Source organism: Balaenoptera borealis (assembly GCF_965194805.1).
Source record: "Balaenoptera borealis genome assembly, chromosome: 2".
Lineage (NCBI taxonomy): Eukaryota > Metazoa > Chordata > Mammalia > Artiodactyla > Balaenopteridae > Balaenoptera > Balaenoptera borealis.
Window position 1 is genome coordinate 42,290,436 of NC_138867.1, and position 18,350 is coordinate 42,308,785.

The 18,350-nt window shown below is 36.0% G+C and overlaps 1 protein-coding gene across 6 annotated transcripts in view; it reads left to right on the forward strand.

The window, feature by feature from the left end:
• ITGA1 (integrin subunit alpha 1) overlaps positions 1-18,350 on the forward strand; it is a 231,151-nt gene that overhangs the window by 173,782 nt on the left and 39,019 nt on the right. For all 6 annotated transcript variants that reach the window (XR_014241839.1, XM_082382196.1, XM_082382197.1 and 3 more), the window contains 7 exons: positions 670-800; positions 4,544-4,710; positions 6,121-6,257; positions 8,229-8,339; positions 10,173-10,382; positions 12,584-12,664; positions 17,898-17,974. Coding sequence is in view for 5 of the 6 variants with exons in the window: in XM_082382196.1 (XP_082238322.1) it covers positions 670-800; positions 4,544-4,710; positions 6,121-6,257; positions 8,229-8,339; positions 10,173-10,382; positions 12,584-12,664; positions 17,898-17,974 (914 nt within the window). In the remaining variant the exon portion in view is untranslated. The remainder of the gene's footprint in view (positions 1-669; positions 801-4,543; positions 4,711-6,120; positions 6,258-8,228; positions 8,340-10,172; positions 10,383-12,583; positions 12,665-17,897; positions 17,975-18,350) is intronic.

The window sequence follows — 18,350 nt, forward strand, 5'->3', positions numbered from 1 at the left end:
TATTAAAATTTTATCAGCTTGAACCCAATCTAAGTCAGGAAGTACAGATGTCAAACATATTATGTGTGGTAATGTGCACAGATCAGTCTTCGAGAACTCCATATTCATTGTGCCTTCCCAACATTGTGGATACATATGAACGAAATTGAGTCTATTATGCTTTTGACTTTCAGAACCACTTTTGACAGACAGCAAAGGCTGCATATTGAAAAATGTATTTGATAGCATGTATTATTTAGACCCAGCCTCAAAGTTCAGTGAACCCCAAACTGACCCTAGGATAATTTTGTACTCCCCCTCTTGCTTGTATGATGTGTTTACAGCACTTTTAAATATCTCTGTGTAATGGAATTGAACAGGAGCTAGAAAGTAGAGCCAGTTACTCATAATGTTTTCCTTGAGGATTGGACAAGATGACGTTATATAATATTTTCCCCTCTCTCTGGTGTCAGTAACCCTGAAATGATTTTGTCTGCACTATAAAAAGAATATCCTTTGGGAATATCTGAGTAATTCCTCTTATCTCCACATGAGGGGCCTCTTGGGCAGGTTTCCAAAAGATCTCTAATTTTAATTTTTTGTTAACCAATCCAAGTTCTCAGATTTATTTGAAACTGTTTTTGAAGAGACTCTTCTGACATTAAAAACTCTCTGCTGGGATTTTCACAGCGTATTCCATCAGGGGGAGATGGCGAGACACTGAAATTTTTTGGCCAGTCTATCCACGGAGAAATGGATTTAAATGGTGACGGTCTGACTGATGTCACTATTGGGGGCCTTGGTGGTGCTGCCCTCTTCTGGTATGTATTTGAATAACATCCAATTAAAATGATAATATTTTCCAAATAGTTCCAGAGCTCAGAGTATGATTAGAATTTATATATCAAATGTCTGTTTCTTTTTGTGCTCCATTGTTCAGATAAAAATTATGCAGTTTGGGAATCTGAGAAGTTGATAAATCTTAAAAATAGAGAAACCATATTAAAGGAACAAATAGAATCAACTCTTAATTCTGGTATCTATTATGTAATTGTCACTAAGATAAGTATTCTGCTTGGAGGGAAGCATAGGGGAAAAGTGAGCCTCATACAGGATGTATATAAACAAGAAACTTTCCCTAAATTTAAGTTACTTACAAGCTTTTAGCTCTTCATTCATTTACCTAACACATAGAACTAGACATTTGTGCACCATTGTCTGATTATGTTTACATTGTTGGTCAAGCATAGAAGCATCTACAGTAATATCTTTTCTCAGCCTTTAAAATGCCTGCATCCCCAAATTAATTTCAGTTAACTGTAAAATCCTCATCAATCGTCAGATATATTCATTAATACCATTTTATTAATTAACTTATTAATAAAATAATTTATTAATTAATAGCATTAATAACTAGCTTTAACTAGTTAATAAGACACGATTTCAAAAGGGTTCTATTTGAAAAAAATGTGACTAAAAAATGTCAATAACCTTAACGAGAAATTTGTGTGATAATTTTGAAAAATGTTGCAAACTTTGTTAAGACATAGAAAGGAAGGATTTAATAAATAAAAAAAATATTTATGCCATGTGCCTCGATGGAAAGTCCACATGTTGATTCTTTCAAATTAATCATTAGTTTAGTGCAATTCAGATAGTCTTTTGCCAAACTTTATATAGAAGGATAGTAAAGAAAATTGTGAAAGAGGTGAAGATAGAGACTGGAAAATATGACTTTGTCATAATTTAAGATAATCCTTAAGAACTAATGGTCAAATAAAAGTTGTACACTAAACTATACAGAGTAACCATTATATTTTTTTAAAAAAATTTTTAACTGTACAGTAGAGGGAAAGGAAAACTGCAAGGTGATGTCTAGGAGGGGAGAATGTTGGGCAGCAATGGCTGTGACTTTCGGGTGAGCCCACCCAAAACCAAGGCTCCAGACCAGAAGTCACCAGTTCCGGGAACGAAGACAACATTTAGTTTTTGTTCGAACTGTTCATCCTGGATTAATTCATTAGGATAATCTTTACCCAGAAATATTTATTGTATTCACCCTTGTACATTAAAAAATATACATACATTTTAAGGACGATTTTTATTCTCCAGTTTTGTCTCAAGGGCTTCTTACAAAGCCCTGAAAACTTGTTTCTGGCCTCTCCTGCCCCCAGTCAAGGCTTTATCATCGAGGGGCCAGAATGACAGACTTGGGTCCCTGTCGTCGCCCAGCAAAATGGACTAAACCAGTATACTGCAACGTGAAGATCAAGATTTTCAATTCCGAAGGAGGGATTGAGAGTGGATATGGATGGCAGGTGATAAACATAGGCCCACCCAGCAGTCAGGGACATCCAGGAGCAGATGAGAGAACCCCATCCTGTGGGTAGACTGAGCCACAGATGCTGTAAAGATCTGCGTGGGGCAGAGAGGAGATGTGGGTTGGGGAGTGGTCAAGGCAGCCTCATGCCCAGAGGATCCAAACTTCCAAGCGGGAAACTAGACACACTTATTCATTCATTCGTTGCTGGTGAAACAGTAAACTGATTAAAACCCATTAGCAGGCATTTGTCACTGAAGGGTTAAAAAGCCTTAAAATGTTCATACTTTTTAATTTTACCTCCTGATAATTTTTTAAAGATATAATCTATGGTTAAAGATGTATGGTCTTTAGAGTAATCACAGTGCTGTAGGTTATAGATATTTTTTTAAAGAAGGTAAGATAAATATCCAGTAACAGAGGTTTGAGTAACTAGATTATGGTTCATGCATATGTTGGAATCATATACTGCCATTAACAATAATGTTCTCAGAAAAATAGAGATATTGGAAGGCTTTTTATTATATTATGTTTTTAAAGTACTTATGCTTGTATAGGTATATGGGCCAGTGTGTGTGTGTGTGTGTGTGTGTGTGTGTGTGTGTGTGTGTGTGTGTATACTTATGCATGTATGTGTGTGTATGCGTCTCTCTCTATACAGACATACATATATATGTATATGAATGGTGATTGCTGTTGAATGATAGAATTACAACTGATTTGTATTTTCTTTGTTTCCTTTACTATATTTTCATATTTTCTATGCGTAAATTGTTTTAAAAGAAAAATAACTATAATTTTTCTTTTAAAACACAGAAGCATAAGCAGGGACCTATGTGTTCACAAGATACCTAGCTCTAAAGAGCCAGTCTGGTTACAAGGCAGAAACCAGATAACGGTGTTCAACAATTATGCTGGCTTTATTCTAAAGCATTAGCGTCAAGCTCCATATACTCTGCCTAATTTTGTATTACTCTGCTCTCACTTCAGATTACTGGAAATCACTGGGCTTTGGAATTAAAAAGACTGGGTTTAAAATCCCAGTTTTGCCCTCTGAACAGCTTTTGACCTTGGATAAAATATACTTGATCTCTCAGAGCCTCAGTTATCTCACATATAAAAGAGAGATAATAACGTCTTGTTATGAAAGTTAATTTAAAATTTAAATGAATAATAAATAGCATGTGTGCCTAGCACAGCGCTTCAAATGCTATTCTGCTTCTCCTTCTCAGAAACAGGGACAAGGCTGAACCTACAAGAAGAACAGACAAGTATTATAGTGCAGAAGCGATGTCCAGGGGCCTCTAGACTCTTTCCAGATTGGGAACAAACTCAAAAGTGCCAAAAATATGGTTTTGGTTCTGAGGTTGCACCTGGTTGCTTGGTTTTATCTCTTTTCTATCATGGGCAATATGGGTCTTTGGCCTATAAATTGTAGGGGATGAAAAATAATTTTGCCTTTACCCTTCTGAGTTCTTGGCTGAGACGACTGTAGTAAAAGAAGACAAATAAGAAAAAAAAAAAAACCCAGAAGTTTATTAACACATATACCTCATGTATACATGGGAGATCCCAGGGATAAATGAATAGCTTCCCCGGGTAGCTTAGCATTCACACTTAAAAATCATCTTAATAGGGAAAGGGGAGGGGGCTGTAGGCCTCAGGGGAGAGTAAATGATTTTTTTAGGAAAGATGAATAGGCCCTTAGGAGAATAGATGGGAGGTAAGACGGTTTGCAACAAAGTTTGTCTGGATGTGGTGTCCACTGCAACCTCCTGTCTTGTAATGAGTCAATTTTCCCTGGTTGATGAAACTCCTGGGTAGAGATTTATGACAACTGAGTTTCTTTTGGAGGGTCTGTCTTTAAGCAGGTAAGTAGAGTTCAGAGAAAGCCTCTCCCTGCATTTTTTGTGTTTTAAGTGCCTGCAGCTCAAAATCAATATACCAAAGCGGCATGTTTGGGGGTGGCCTGTCCTAAACTCCTATAGCCATATTTTATGGTCGCATATTCTGCTACCCTTCAGAAACCAAAGCCTAACATGGTTCCAGAATAACCTGGGTGCCTTCAGAACATCAATTACAATTTCTTCTATATCAAAGATTCAAGAGAGAAAGGAGTCCTGAGAGCCCATACTGTATACAAAGAAGAATCCTCTTGGATGCACTCACTTTGCACTCCCAAAATGATGGCATGCATTAAATGTAAAAATGTGTGAGTCATCACCATGGCTTATGTGTTTGCAGGTCCCGAGATGTGGCTGTAGTTAAAGTGACCATGAATTTTGAACCCAATAAAGTGAATATTCAAAAGAAAAACTGCCGCATGGAGGGAAAGGAAACAGTATGCATAAATGCCACAGTGTGTTTTAATGTGAAATTGAAGTCCAAAGAAGACAGGGTTTACGAAGCTGGTAAGTGTCATATATACAGAAGCACTTTGGGGCAGGAGGACAATGTATTTGCTCCCGCATGATGAAATCCAGTCAGATATTTTTTTTATTTCCCTCGATGATAGGAATCTGCACATCACATTTGCCCCTGCAAACATATTGAACCTTGAAAACAATTCTATCGCAGAAGGAATAGGTTATGGAACCCAGTAAATTCTGGAGCAGAAACTACATGCTTATATTTGGTGGCCTTCCACAGCTGGATTCCATATTTCCCCTCTGGCTCTCCTATTGACTCTGAACAGTCAAGTGCTAAAGAGAGAGAGAAAGACAGAGACACCAGTTGAGAGGCAGAGTTGGAAACTGGGCTCTCTCCAGTAAGACTGGTACTGCAGAGGACCTGACTACCCAACCACCCTACCTTCCTGAGATTCCTTTGCTCCAGTCAGGAGGTGATCCTGGTTTTTGAGTGTCAGACAGATTCTGTATGTGTTCTCAGGCACATCACGTCAGCCTGGGTATCCCCCTTTTTCCTGCACTCTACAATTTCTAAAGCGGTTTTTAATGATATTGAAACATGTTGGAGTCAAAACTGTGAAGGCCATTGGCTGCCGAAGAGTAATTTACTCTGCAAACCAAATACAAGTAGAATGAGAAAACCCCCTAATCCTTAAAATCTATTTTTCTAAATTTGTTCTACATGTGCATATTTATGATCTGCAGTGGACCTCTGACTGGAAGATAAATGAGGTATAGGAATGTAAAATAACGATTAACATTTTCATATGCAACATTATTTGTCTTATTTTTATATAGTAATTAAGCAATCAAGTAAGAAAGATGGTTGCCTTCATAGAAAGTAAAAGGTTTAACTTGTTTTGCTCATTGTGGTATGCTTATTTTGTTAAACTTATTTATTAAGCTTATATTATTATATCCTTTGAACATAGTCTAAAATGACATTTTTTATAAAATAGGTTAAAATGTCACTAATGTATTTTTTTCTCTATTGAAATACAACATAACGAATATTCTAACCAGGGCTCCAACATTTCTACACTAAAAAAAAAAAAAATTAAGTGAAAACCCAGTAAACATAGGCATGGACAAGAAATTAGGTGGTATGTAGGGGTGTGTGTGCGTGTGTGTGTGTGTGTGTGTGTGTATACATACATATACATTTTAAAATAAGTCTAATTAAACATTAAAAGCCTTGTGAACTCAGAAAGCAGTTCTATAGAGTTCCTCAAGGTTATCTTCATGACTGCAAATACATTGTATTACAGTAGTATGGATGTGCTGAATAACAGAGAACTTTTGTCGACTGATTGCCCAAGAGATTTTTCTGTAATGTTAATTTAATGAACTGGATCATATGAAAATCACCTGAAATGAACATGTCTGTCAATTATTCTTTTTTCATTTTTATAGATATGCAGTACCGTATCACACTAGATTCTCTAAGACAGATATCACGGAGTTTTTTCTCTGGAACTCAAGAGAGGAAGATTCAAAGAAACATCACAGTTCGAGAATCAGAATGCACTAAGCATTCCTTCTACATGTTGGCAAGTAAATCATATATAATAGCTGCCTTGTTCCAAATCAAAAATAAAATATAGATGTCTTATTTCAAGTCAGTCAATCTTACTTTTAGTTCAAAGTGCAAATCATGAATTAAACTTTGTTCACTTTTGTCAGAAAATCACAGGTCTGATTTTCTAATTTCCAAATACATTTCATAAGACTATCTTTCATCTTCCCTGTGTATGCTATCAAATATCCATATATTATGGAACAGTAAAAGGCACAGGACACCAGTTGATAGAGACCTTGTATTTCATTCATTCATTTCATTCATTAATTCATTCACTCATTCTTTCAACTTGAAAGCATCGTTGAACTTTTGTGGGCCTTGTGCATCAGAAGTGCTTAAATGCCCTGAGGGGAAACTGTTGGGCCATATGCATTCCGGGGTCTGTTCTTATCCCCTGAACTATGTGTTTCACTCTTTGACTTTAGATTAAAGGAAAAAGATCTGGTATTTTCTATCATCTGTAGACTTTGTGCTACCTGTTCCTGTTTTGGTGGATGAGGGAGCCTTGGAAAGCAAATGATTAACCTCTAGAGATGGCTGATAAGCCAGTTTGAACCATTTTAAATGTATTTTATTGGGTCACTGTATATGTGGGACAGGAGTTTCTTAAACATTTTCTTAAAATATACATGAAACTAAAGAAGAAGAAAAACAGAATGGATGTACCGAGAAAACACTGATTTTGTTAACGGAGATTGAGACTTAGAGACTTGAACATGATCTTGGAATTTTAAATGAAATAGGCCTATTTGCCCCACCTCTGACTTATTTCTATATTCTTGATGTATTCATCTTCTATATTTTGAAAATATTGTAGTCAGGGGCAGGAAAGTGACAGAAGACATGTGTGCTGGTGTGCCATGTTTACTCTTCCTCAGTGATTTTCAAGTCGATATTCCCCATGACATATGTCAAAATAAGCTTATTTGGTCAACATTGAAGTCAATTTATGATTAGAAAAATAAAAATGGAGGGTTTTTTTTATTTGTTTCATCAGAATTGAACATTTAGGAGTTAGAACTTGGAAAGATTTGAAAAGTCATGAAACCAGATTTGGCAGTGCCTCCAACCTGCTAAAAAATCGCTGTAGTATATGTTTCTCCAAAAATTTAGTATCTAGCTATATCTAGGCACTGGGATTAAAAGGAATGAACTAGTTTCAAAATTTCCAAAATTCTTCTGGATTTTAATGGATATTTTAACATTTGCTCTGGAGTCAGCCAGGATGGAATTTGTATCCCAGCTTCCTCACTTTCTGAGTAATTTTGACAAAGTGGTTTAGTCTCTAAGAGGCTCAGTTTTCTATCTGTAAAATAAAGACTGTAATTAGTATGCATCTTGGAGGATTGTTGAAATAATTCTCAATAATGTGTATAAAGCTCATAATTCTGGACATGTCATGAATGATGGCTGTCACTGATGATAGTATAAACAATGTTGATCACATCCATATTATTTTCATATCATTTCACATATAAAATTCTTACAACTCAAGGTATATATTATATTAATGAAATGCAACTCAATTTAAAGAAGGGTTGCTCTCTTGAAGTTGAAAGCCTTTCCTATAAGTATTACACAGTGATTTTTAGCTCGAGGTCTCAAGAGAAATGATATTATTATGTAAGTAGCTTTGAGGGGTACATCCTGACATGGCCAAGTACGACCTATCCATCATTCTAGCAGGCCTATCTGAGAAGGTGGACGTGAGTCAACTGGTCACAATAGGAAGCCTCTGCGTTCGTTCTAGCAGCGTCCCTTGTTAAGGCAGAAGGGCGGTCTCTCTCCAGTGAAGCAAAAGCCTGATCAGGTCATATGTCAGATCAGGTACACAAGAATGTCCAGTGAGCCTGGCCCACAGGGCAGAAGAAGGAAGCCATGACAAAGTCAGAACATCCAATAAATATGATGCCGATAACATATTTTATATTTTTACCTCTAGGACAAGCATGACTTTCGGGACTCTGTGAGAATAACTTTGGATTTTAATCTTACCGATCCAGAAAATGGGCCCGTTCTTGATGATTCTCTACCAAATTCAGTACATGAATATGTAAGTCAGATTTTTTTAAATTCAGAATACCTATTTGTGGATATATTGGGGGGAAAAAACTGAAACACATAAACAGATGTACACACAGAAGCCTAAATCAATTATATTATATAAAAAAAAAAAAGAATTAGACTCTTCTAGACTTTTCCCAATTCTTCTAACTTCCTACTGTTGGAGTTTAAGGGAACTTATAAATGACACCTATTTTTATCGCTCCTAAATTTAGGACCAATCGAAAGAAAGACATGGGTTGGCCAATTGGAACTCCCCTTTATTACTAATGAACACTGGGTTGCAGGGCATGGTTTGGGTATAATGGGTGTCCTCCTACGGAGCCAGGCGTAGACCACAGGTAACCAAATAGGTCATCAGCAGTGTTCAACAATCTCAGACCAGCAATCTCGGGCCTTCCCGGGGGCCCACCTTGTAAAACTTGCAGAATGGAAATGTAGATATATGCTTCCCATGGGCTCACCACCGGCCCAAGAGCAGAAGAGACAGGAAGGGACTGAGCTGTGTTCACCTAGTTTTTGCTTCCAAATTCACAGAGTCTACTGTCCCACCCCTGAGAAAGAGTGAGTGAGTGGGTAAAAGGATGGGATCACAGGTGTGGCACCAATGGAGGGATCACTAGTGGTGGAGAATTAGCTTTCCCCTGCACCTATCTTCTGCTTTCCCTTCTCCCTTCCAAATATATTTATTGAGTGTCTTATATGTACCAGACATCAGAGCTTACAGTCTAACCTAGGAAATAGGTATTAGGTAGTAATTAAAGCACATGCTCTGGAGAACTTCCAGAGCTCAACGGGAACTTCTGCTAGACTGAAGTGTTAAGGGGCGCTCCCTGGAACTTATGACATTGCATTTGAGACCTGAAGCCTAGGAAGTAGAAGAGCAGTGGTCTAAGCACAGGGATATGTACAAAGGTTCTGAGGCATAAAAGGAACTAAACTAAAATCACTAGCACGGCTGAGGCTGAAGAGCAAGGGCGGAAGGTCATGTGGGATGAGGCAGGAGGCACGGGCAGGAACCAGGTCACCAGGACTTTGTGCCACTGCACAGATTTTAAATGTTTTTGAGGAGCCATGGAATGCCATTGATGGTTTTACTTGTTTCACTGATAGCACTGGATTTTTTTTTTTTTTTAAGGATTACTTCAGCTGCGCAGTGGAGAATGATTGGAGGGAATCAAGAGTGGGTGTGGGAGACCAGTCAGGAAGCTGTTACTTTAGTCTAGGGAGGAAATAAGATGGGTTGGACTAGGGGTGGTGGTGGAAATGGAGAGGCAAGGAGAGCTGTGGGAAATATTTAGAACAGCCGTAGAATGGACTGTTCTTGGTGATGGATTGGATAAGGGGAAGGGCTTAATGAAGAAGAGGAGTCAAGGCAAGCTCCCAGTTATGTGGCTTGCTCATTTTCTACCCTCTCGACTGAGGCTATTATGATCTTAAGTATTTGATTCTTTTAAATAGAAAGTCTCATAATCAGAGGTGAGTGTTACAGTGTTCTCTCATAACTTTGGATCGTAGAGTACTTGACTTATTTCTTTGAAACTGTTCTACTCTGGCAGACGAAAGCCACTGAAAAACATCTGTGAAAACTGTGCATTCCTTAAAGGAATGGAAGAATTTATAACCAAAAGTAAAGGTTATGATTTTCCCCTATCAATTACAGGAACAACTGTAAAAATTCCTTATGATTTCTGCAGTGAAATCTATTCTCTGTATGATTTTCTTCTTTTGGCAGTATGTCATTTCTTTTATGCAAGTTCATAGGTAATTTTCAATAATGCCTAGCTAAAGTTTGAAAAATGTTTTTCTGTGAATATTTCAGATTCCCTTTGCCAAAGATTGTGGAAACAAGGAAAAATGTATCTCGGACCTCGTCCTGGATGTCTCCACCACAGAAAAGGGCCTGCTTATTGTCAGGTCCCACAATGATAAGTTCAATGTTAGCCTCACAGTCAAGAATAAAGAGGACAGTGCCTATAACACCAGAACCATAGTGAATTATTCTCCAAATCTAATTTTTTCAGGAATTGAGGTAAACTTTTAGTTTTACATTTATTTATTCTTATAATACTCACACGTTGAACCTACTTTTCATATTACTGAGGTAAATTTTTATTACATTGATTTTAGAATAGAAAGCATTTTGTACAAAATTAGTACTCACTGACGGTGAAAGGACCAAGATTTTTTTAAAAGCTTTTTTTGGATATATTTCTTTAGAGCTCTACGACTCTTCTTGGATTCAGTATGAGGAAAGGATCTCTGATATACCAAAACTTTATGCTTCACAGAAGCCTTACACCACTGAAATTGAGACTGAGTCAAGAAAAAAAAATAAACATAACACTCAAAGTCAAAACAGTTTAACAGAAAGGCAGAGAAGGAGTAATACACATGCTGAACAATAACAAAAAATTTACATGCAAAAAAAATCGATATCATTCCCTACTTTTTCTATGCACAATCCTTACACTGGCAAGAGAGCTGTATTAAATGATTATGTCTCATTGTCATGACAGAAGTTTGTTTTGGTTTTTGTTTTGTTTTGTTTTTTGGGGCCATGCCACACAGCTTGCAGGATCTTACTTCCCTGACCAGTGATCGAACCCAGGACCCTGGCAGTGAAAGTGCCGGGTCCTAACCACTGGACCACCAGGGAATTCCCCAGAAGTTTTTTTATTATTTTGGCAATAACATACAGCTGCATAAGATGCTCTATCAGGATTAATTAATACTTCCAAATTTGAACTTTGCTTTTAATTCTGATCTCTGAATGAATTCCCCTGAATTAAAATTCAGTATATATGAGTTAGTAATATATATAATTCATATTAAAAGCAAATACACTTATTATAAACAATATTAAACACTTTAATTGTCTAGTTTGTATAAATTCAGATTTTCACTGACATTTCTCTCCATTTATTAGGATATCACTTAGGGACATGATACTAAGATAGGCTTTAAAAATGTCCTATATTATTACCACCTATTTTATTTTATAATAATAAACATTTAATACTGATATGTACTATTCTAAGTTCTTTTTAGTTTTTTTATTTTATTGAAGTATTGTTGATTTACAATATTGTGTTAATTTCTTCTGTACAGCAAAGTGACTCAGTTATATACATATATATACATATTCTTTTTCATATTCTTTTCCATTATCGTTTCTCACAGGATATTGAATATCCTGTGCTATACAGTCGGACCTTGTTTATCCATCCTATAGTACCACCTATTTTAGATTCAGGAAAGAATGTTAATTAAAAATCCAAATGTGCAAATTGATGCTGGGAAAATATTACCACTGAATTCTTCTCAGAAAAGAGGACTATATTAAATATCATTGTATCTTCTTCAAATGACTTCATGGCCTTGGCAGAGAGGCAGAGCTATGAAATCAACAAGGCCCCTCTTCTCCTTCTATTAATAACAACAATAGTAATAATAATAATGGCAGTCTTTTCTTGAGTCATATTATGTGTCAGAAACTGTTCTACAAGTTCTACTTATTCATAGTTATTTAACTCTCATTAATTCCTTTGTACGTAGGTATTATTATACTACAGAGATTCTAAGATAAACCCCTTTTTTCACAATTTAACATTTCTGTAATTGCATCTTACAATTGCTATGTTAATTTAACAGGCAGCGTTATTGTTTCCTTCTTATTGGTATGTAAAATACTGGTGAGTCTCATATTCAAGGTCATTTTCAATTTGATGAGATAGAGTTCGACCAACCCCACTTGACAGAAAATCAGGCCCAGAGAAGTGAGGAGTCCCGACAAGGATAAAGCTAACAGTAGTAGAGTCAGAGTTTAAATCCTGGTGTTTCCAGGTCAGAACTCAAGCTCTTACCCACTCCTCCAGTGACGACCATTCACTGTGGGCTTCCATGTGTCAGTCCAGTATGTGTGGGTTATTTTGTGCAGCCACCTATTCACCCTGTGAGGTAGATGCTGTTAGTACTCCCATTTTTCAGTGGAAGATCTAGACAGGCTGGTGTGATGCTCTTCATCCTACAGCCATCCTTAACCGAAGTGATGTTTTCACATTTCCATGGGCTGTGGGACAAGTGATCCCAGAATGCTGTGACTCTCACAACTACACTGAGAAACAAATCCTAGCAAAGCAGTCTAAGGCTCAGCTGGGAAAATTCTAGACTATCAAGCTCAAGTATTTCACCTGCATGTCTGCTCTAATTCTGTTTACTTTCTCTTCCTAGGCTATCCAAAAAGACAGTTGTGAATCCAATCGTAATATCACATGTAAAGTTGGATATCCTTTCCTAAGAAGAGGAGAAATGGTAAGCAGATTATAGAAAATACATGTGGCAATTGGATATGAAAAATAATCTACTCAAAGCCAAATATATAAATCCTTCTAGTGGTAGTTTAGGATGACATAGATGAACAAGATTGAATTCAAAATTGTGAGATCTTGAAATCAAAAGGCAATTGTGGCATGGGTCAAACTCAAACACCAGGACAAAATTAAGAATTTTTACTCTACAGCTTATATGATAAATGGAGCTGGGAAATTCTGGTATTAGTGTCACCTATGTAGTAGGCTTTTCTACTGTAGGAAAAAATCTTTCAAACCAGTTGGTTTAGAACTTTGTATAGAAACTCTACTTCCATTTCTCTTTTTTAAAAATAATAACCTCACTGAGAGATAATTCACATACCACAAAATTCACTCATTTAAAGTTCAGTGGGTTTTAGTATATTCACCAAATTGTGAATTGTGTACCATCACCACAATGGATCCTAGAACATTTTCACACTCTGTAAAGATACCCTGTATGCATCACTAGTTACTGCTGTTTTTTTCCTCGATAACCCCTCCATCAATCCCAGGCAACCACTAATCTACTTTCTTTCTCTATGGATTTGCCTATTCTGACATTTCATATAAATGGAATTATACGATATGTGGTCTTTTGTGACAGGCTGACTGGCTTCTTTCACTTAGCATAATGTTTTCAGGGTTCATCTATTTATCAGTAATTCTTTTTTTTTAATTTCCAAACAATATTCCATTGTATGATTATATCAAATTTTATTTATTCATTTATCAATTGATGGGCATTTGGGTTGTTTCCACTTTTTTGCTGCTATAAATAATATTTCTATGGATATTTGTGTATAGGTTTGGTATGGGCACATGTTTTCAGTTCTCTTGGATATAAACCTAGGGGTGGAATTGCTGAGTTATATGGTAACAAATGTAACATTTTGGGGAACTGCAAAACTGTTTTCCAAAGTGGCTGTACAATTTTACATTCCTGCCGACAATGTATGAGGATTCCAATTTTTCCACACTGTTGCTACCTGTCTTTTTATTATAGCCAGCCTGGTGGGTGTGAAGTAGTATCCCACTGATGTTTTGATTTGCATTTCCCTAATGGCTAATGAAGTTACATCTTTTCATGTGCTTATTGGCCATGTGTATTTTTTTTTTTTTTTTTGAGTAATGTCTATTCAGATCCTTTACCTATTTTTTAATTGGGATGTCTTTTTGATTATTCGGTTGTAAGAGATCTTTGTATATTCTACATGCAAGTCTCTTATCAGAAATGATTTGCAAATATTTTCTTCCATTCTGTAAGTTGTCTTTTCATTTTCTTGATGGTGTTCTTTGGAGCACAAAAGTGTTTACTTTGATGAAGTTGAATTTATTTATTTATTCTTTTGTCATTCATACTTTTGGTATCATATATAGGAAGACTTTGCCTAACCCAAAGTCACAGTTACTCCTGTTTTTTCCAAGAGCTTTACAGTTTTAGCCCTTATATTTAGATCTATGATCCATTTTGATGGACTTTTGTGTATGGTGTAATTAAAGAGTCCAACTTCATTCTTTGTGGATATTCCCACACCATTTATTGAAAAGACTATTCATTCCCCCATTGAATTGTCTTGGCACTCTTGTTGAAAATCAGTGGACCATAAACGCATGGGTTTATTTCTTGTATCTTTGTTGTATTTCATTGATCTATATGTCTATCTTCATGACAGTACGACGTTGTTTTGATTACCGTAGATTTGTTGTAAGTTTTGAAATCAGGAATTGTAAGTCTTCTAACTATGATTTCTTTTTCAAAATTGTTTGGCTATTCCACATCCCTTGCATTTCCATTTGTATTTTAGAATCAGCTTGTCAGTTTCTGCAAAAAAAATAAAAAGCCAGCTGGGAGTTTGATGGGTATTACATTGAATCTGTAGATCTATTTGGGGAGTGTTACCATCTTAAAACTATTAAGTCTTCTGACCCATAAGCATGGGATGTCTTTCCATTTATTTAGATCTCCTTTAATTACCTTCAAAACTGTTTTGTAGTTTTCAGAATACAAGTTTGCATCTCCTTTGTTAAATATATTTCTAAATATTTTATTCCTTTTGATGCTGTTTTAATGGAAATCTTCTTTTAATTCATTTTCAGATTGTTTATTGCTAATGCATAGAGATACAATTTTTTTTTATACTGATCTTTTACCCTGCAATCTTGCTGGAATTATTTATTAGTTCTAATAGTTTTTTTAGAGGATTCGTTAGGATATTCTATATATAAGATCATGTCATCTGCAAATAGAGGCATCCTTTCCAATCCAATGCCTTCTATTCCTTTTTCTTACCTAATTGCCCTCCCTAGAACCATACTAATTGAATAGAAGAGAGAAGAGTTCTTTCATCTCTTTTTAAAGAAATATTTATGGGCTTCCCTGGTGGCACAGTGGTTGAGAATCCACGTGCTAGTGCAGGGGACACGGGTTCCATCCTTGGTCTGGGAAGATCCCACATGCCGAGGAGCAAATAAGCCTGTGCGCCACAACTACTGAGCCTATACTCTAGAGCCTGTGAGCCACAGCTACTGAACCCGCATGCCGCAACTACTGAAGCCCGCGCACCTAGAGCCCGTGCTCCGCAACGAGAAGCTACCACAATGAGAAGCCCACGCACTGCAATGAAGAGTAGCCCCTGCTCGCTGCAACTAGAGAAAGCCCATGCACAGCAACGAAGACCCAACACATCCAAAAATAAATTAATTAAATAAATAAATTTAAAAATAAAATAAAATAAAAAATAAAGAAATATTTGTTTCCATGAACAGCAGAGAATAATTATCTCATTTAATGATAAACATGGTATTTGCATGTATTTTCAGTGAAGGTTGCTTTTCTATATGAATATTTGCTCCTTATTCACTATTGAGTTAAGGAGGGAAATCTTTAATTAATCAAAATGATTAAAATAAAAGGTATTTTATTTACTTGACATAGACTTAAACAAAAAAAGAGAAATACTATCCCAATATTTATTTCAACTTTCTTAGATTATAATATTTTTATAAGACTTCAAAATAGATCCCTGACATCTTTAACACACATCCTAAAAAGTTGACAAACATTGGTTTGGACATCTGGAAATGGCAGGTGTCTATGTATAGTGAAATCCTTAATGACAAATTATCTATAATGAAATCTTTTAGCTCTTCTTTTTGCAAATGAGAATTCAAAACGGCCTTTCCCCTTAACACATGTGGCATGGTTACTAGTGATTTAGGATACCAACCACAAATCATAATAATTATCATTAAATTCAATAAATATTTTCTATGTCCATTTTAGCTTATAGAACTAACTAGATGTACCAATTTACTTTTGGAACCCCATCATAAAGTCTGTTTCTTGACTATCTCAAATGAAATATACTGTGAATTTGCATTCCTTCCGTATAAATCTATAAAATACACATCACTTCTGAAAAAAAAAAACCACTCCTAATTCCTCTAATTTGACATGGAAATAAGGAATGTCAACTCATGTCTACTCCTTCCTTTGACCACTTCAATTAACCTTGGAATTATCTCTATTTCCTAAAGAATAATGATATACCCTCTGTTATATCCCAATCATTGGAGACATTAATTGAAATCTTAATAATTTCTTTTTTTTTCAATTAATTAATTTATTTTATTTATGGCTGTGTTGGGTCTTCGTTTCTGTGCGAGGGCTTTCTCTAGTTGTGGCAAGCGGGGGCCACTCTTCATTGCAGTGCGCGGGCCTTTCACTATTGCGGCCTCTCTTGTTGCGGAGCACAGGCTCCAGACGCGCAGGCTCAGTAATTGTGGCTCACGGGCCTAGTTGCTCCGCGGCATGTGGGATCTTCCCAGACCAGGGCTCGAACCCGTGTCCCCTGCATTGGCAGGCAGATTCTCAACCACCGCGCCACCAAGGAAGCCCCTTAATAATTTCTTAACCATCTCTTCCTTTCTTTAGCAATTCTTTGGTGCTTAGGGCAAAAGCTTTACTCAAAGTGTTTCATTGTCATCAGTAGAGAGATGGAAAGATAACGTGCAAGTAATTTTTACATGGGCTTTACACTTAGAATATATTTTTAGATTTGCAGTGTAAGCATTTCAGAATCAGGTCAATATGCATAGGCAGCTTCTTCAGCCCTGCTTCTCTGCTAGTCTCTTCCCTCCATCTGAAGACTCATTGGGAATGCCAAGACAAATGTCCAGGCCAGTCAGAGGGCTAAGGACAGTCAGGGAAAAAGGAGCTCACTGAGAGACTCTGGCAATTTGACCTGCCCAATAAAGCTTCTACTGGAATTGTGATTACTATTTCAAAGCAAGAAGAAAACTATAGAGCTTCAGATTCTTAGAAGAACTGTTTTTTTTAAAAACTAACCCAAAAAAATATGTGGGAGAAGAAAATTCCACACATTAGAGTGTACGACCATGCAAATCTCAAGATCCCTGAACTCTAGTCACCCCTTCTATAAATGGTGCCTAAATTGAATAAAAGAGCTTTAAGTATTAAATCTTGTCTAGTCACAAAGATAAAATTTTAGGTAGCGTTTATTAATTGTGCATTTTGAACCATCAATTTTGCTGGCCCAAATTCCAAAATACCTCAGTTAGCATATTATTGGGTTTATAAACATTATTATGAGGCCTCTTGGACTAGAATTCTGCTGATGACATATTTCTTCAACGAGTAATCTAGTTTTTGTTCTGCCTGTTGGTGTTTATAAAGAGCCATAAATTACATAATTCATGTGCTCAGGCATAGTTTCTCAAAAGTAAGTTACTTCCTGTATTTGAGTGTCAGTAAAACAAAAACATTTTCCGGTTTTCTTGGATATTGTTTTAATTCTGCAATTTATAAACAAAACTCACTGCTTTTTTAAGTTATGATTCTTATAGTTTACTTTAAATAGCCAAGCCTTTTATTTTGTTTTATATTGTTTTTGTTATTCCTTAAAGGTCCACAACATTTTTATACTGTCAAATCAATGGAATTCAGTATGTGTTCCCCTATTTTATAATGGATAGATATAGATGGTTGCTGGTACTTGAAGTTTCCATTTTAAAGAGGCTTTAATTATGACCATTTCATAATAACATTGTTTATGATTGTGATCTGGTAGACAATGGTAATATGATAAGATATCATTTATATAATTTAATGTTTTAATCAAAGCAAACATTCTACTTCTTTATCTGTTACTAAAGATATTTTTATTTTATAGGTAACATTCAAAATATTATTTCAGTTTAACTCATCTTATCTCATGGAAAATGTGATCATTCATTTAAGTACAACAAGGTTGGTTCCTATGTGTGCATGAGTGTATGTGTATGCATGCATATAATTTCTTTCATGTATTTAAAATATTTTGTTTTATAGACTGACTAGAACTTCTTACAGCTTTTATGGGATCAGTAGAAGGCAGTGAACCCCTTTGCTTCACAAAAACATCCTTATGAATAATCAGCAAAATAAAGAAATTTTCATTTAATAGACATAATACACCTAACTGGATTAAATCATTGGTTCTATGAGCTATAAAACATGTTGTAATCACACGTCACTTATATCTGCCAAATTGCATTTCAATCCGTTTAAAATTTTACAGGCTTTTCTGATTTAAAAACTTTTACTGACTGCCCATCAAGGTCAACTGAATCATTAGAGGGACTTA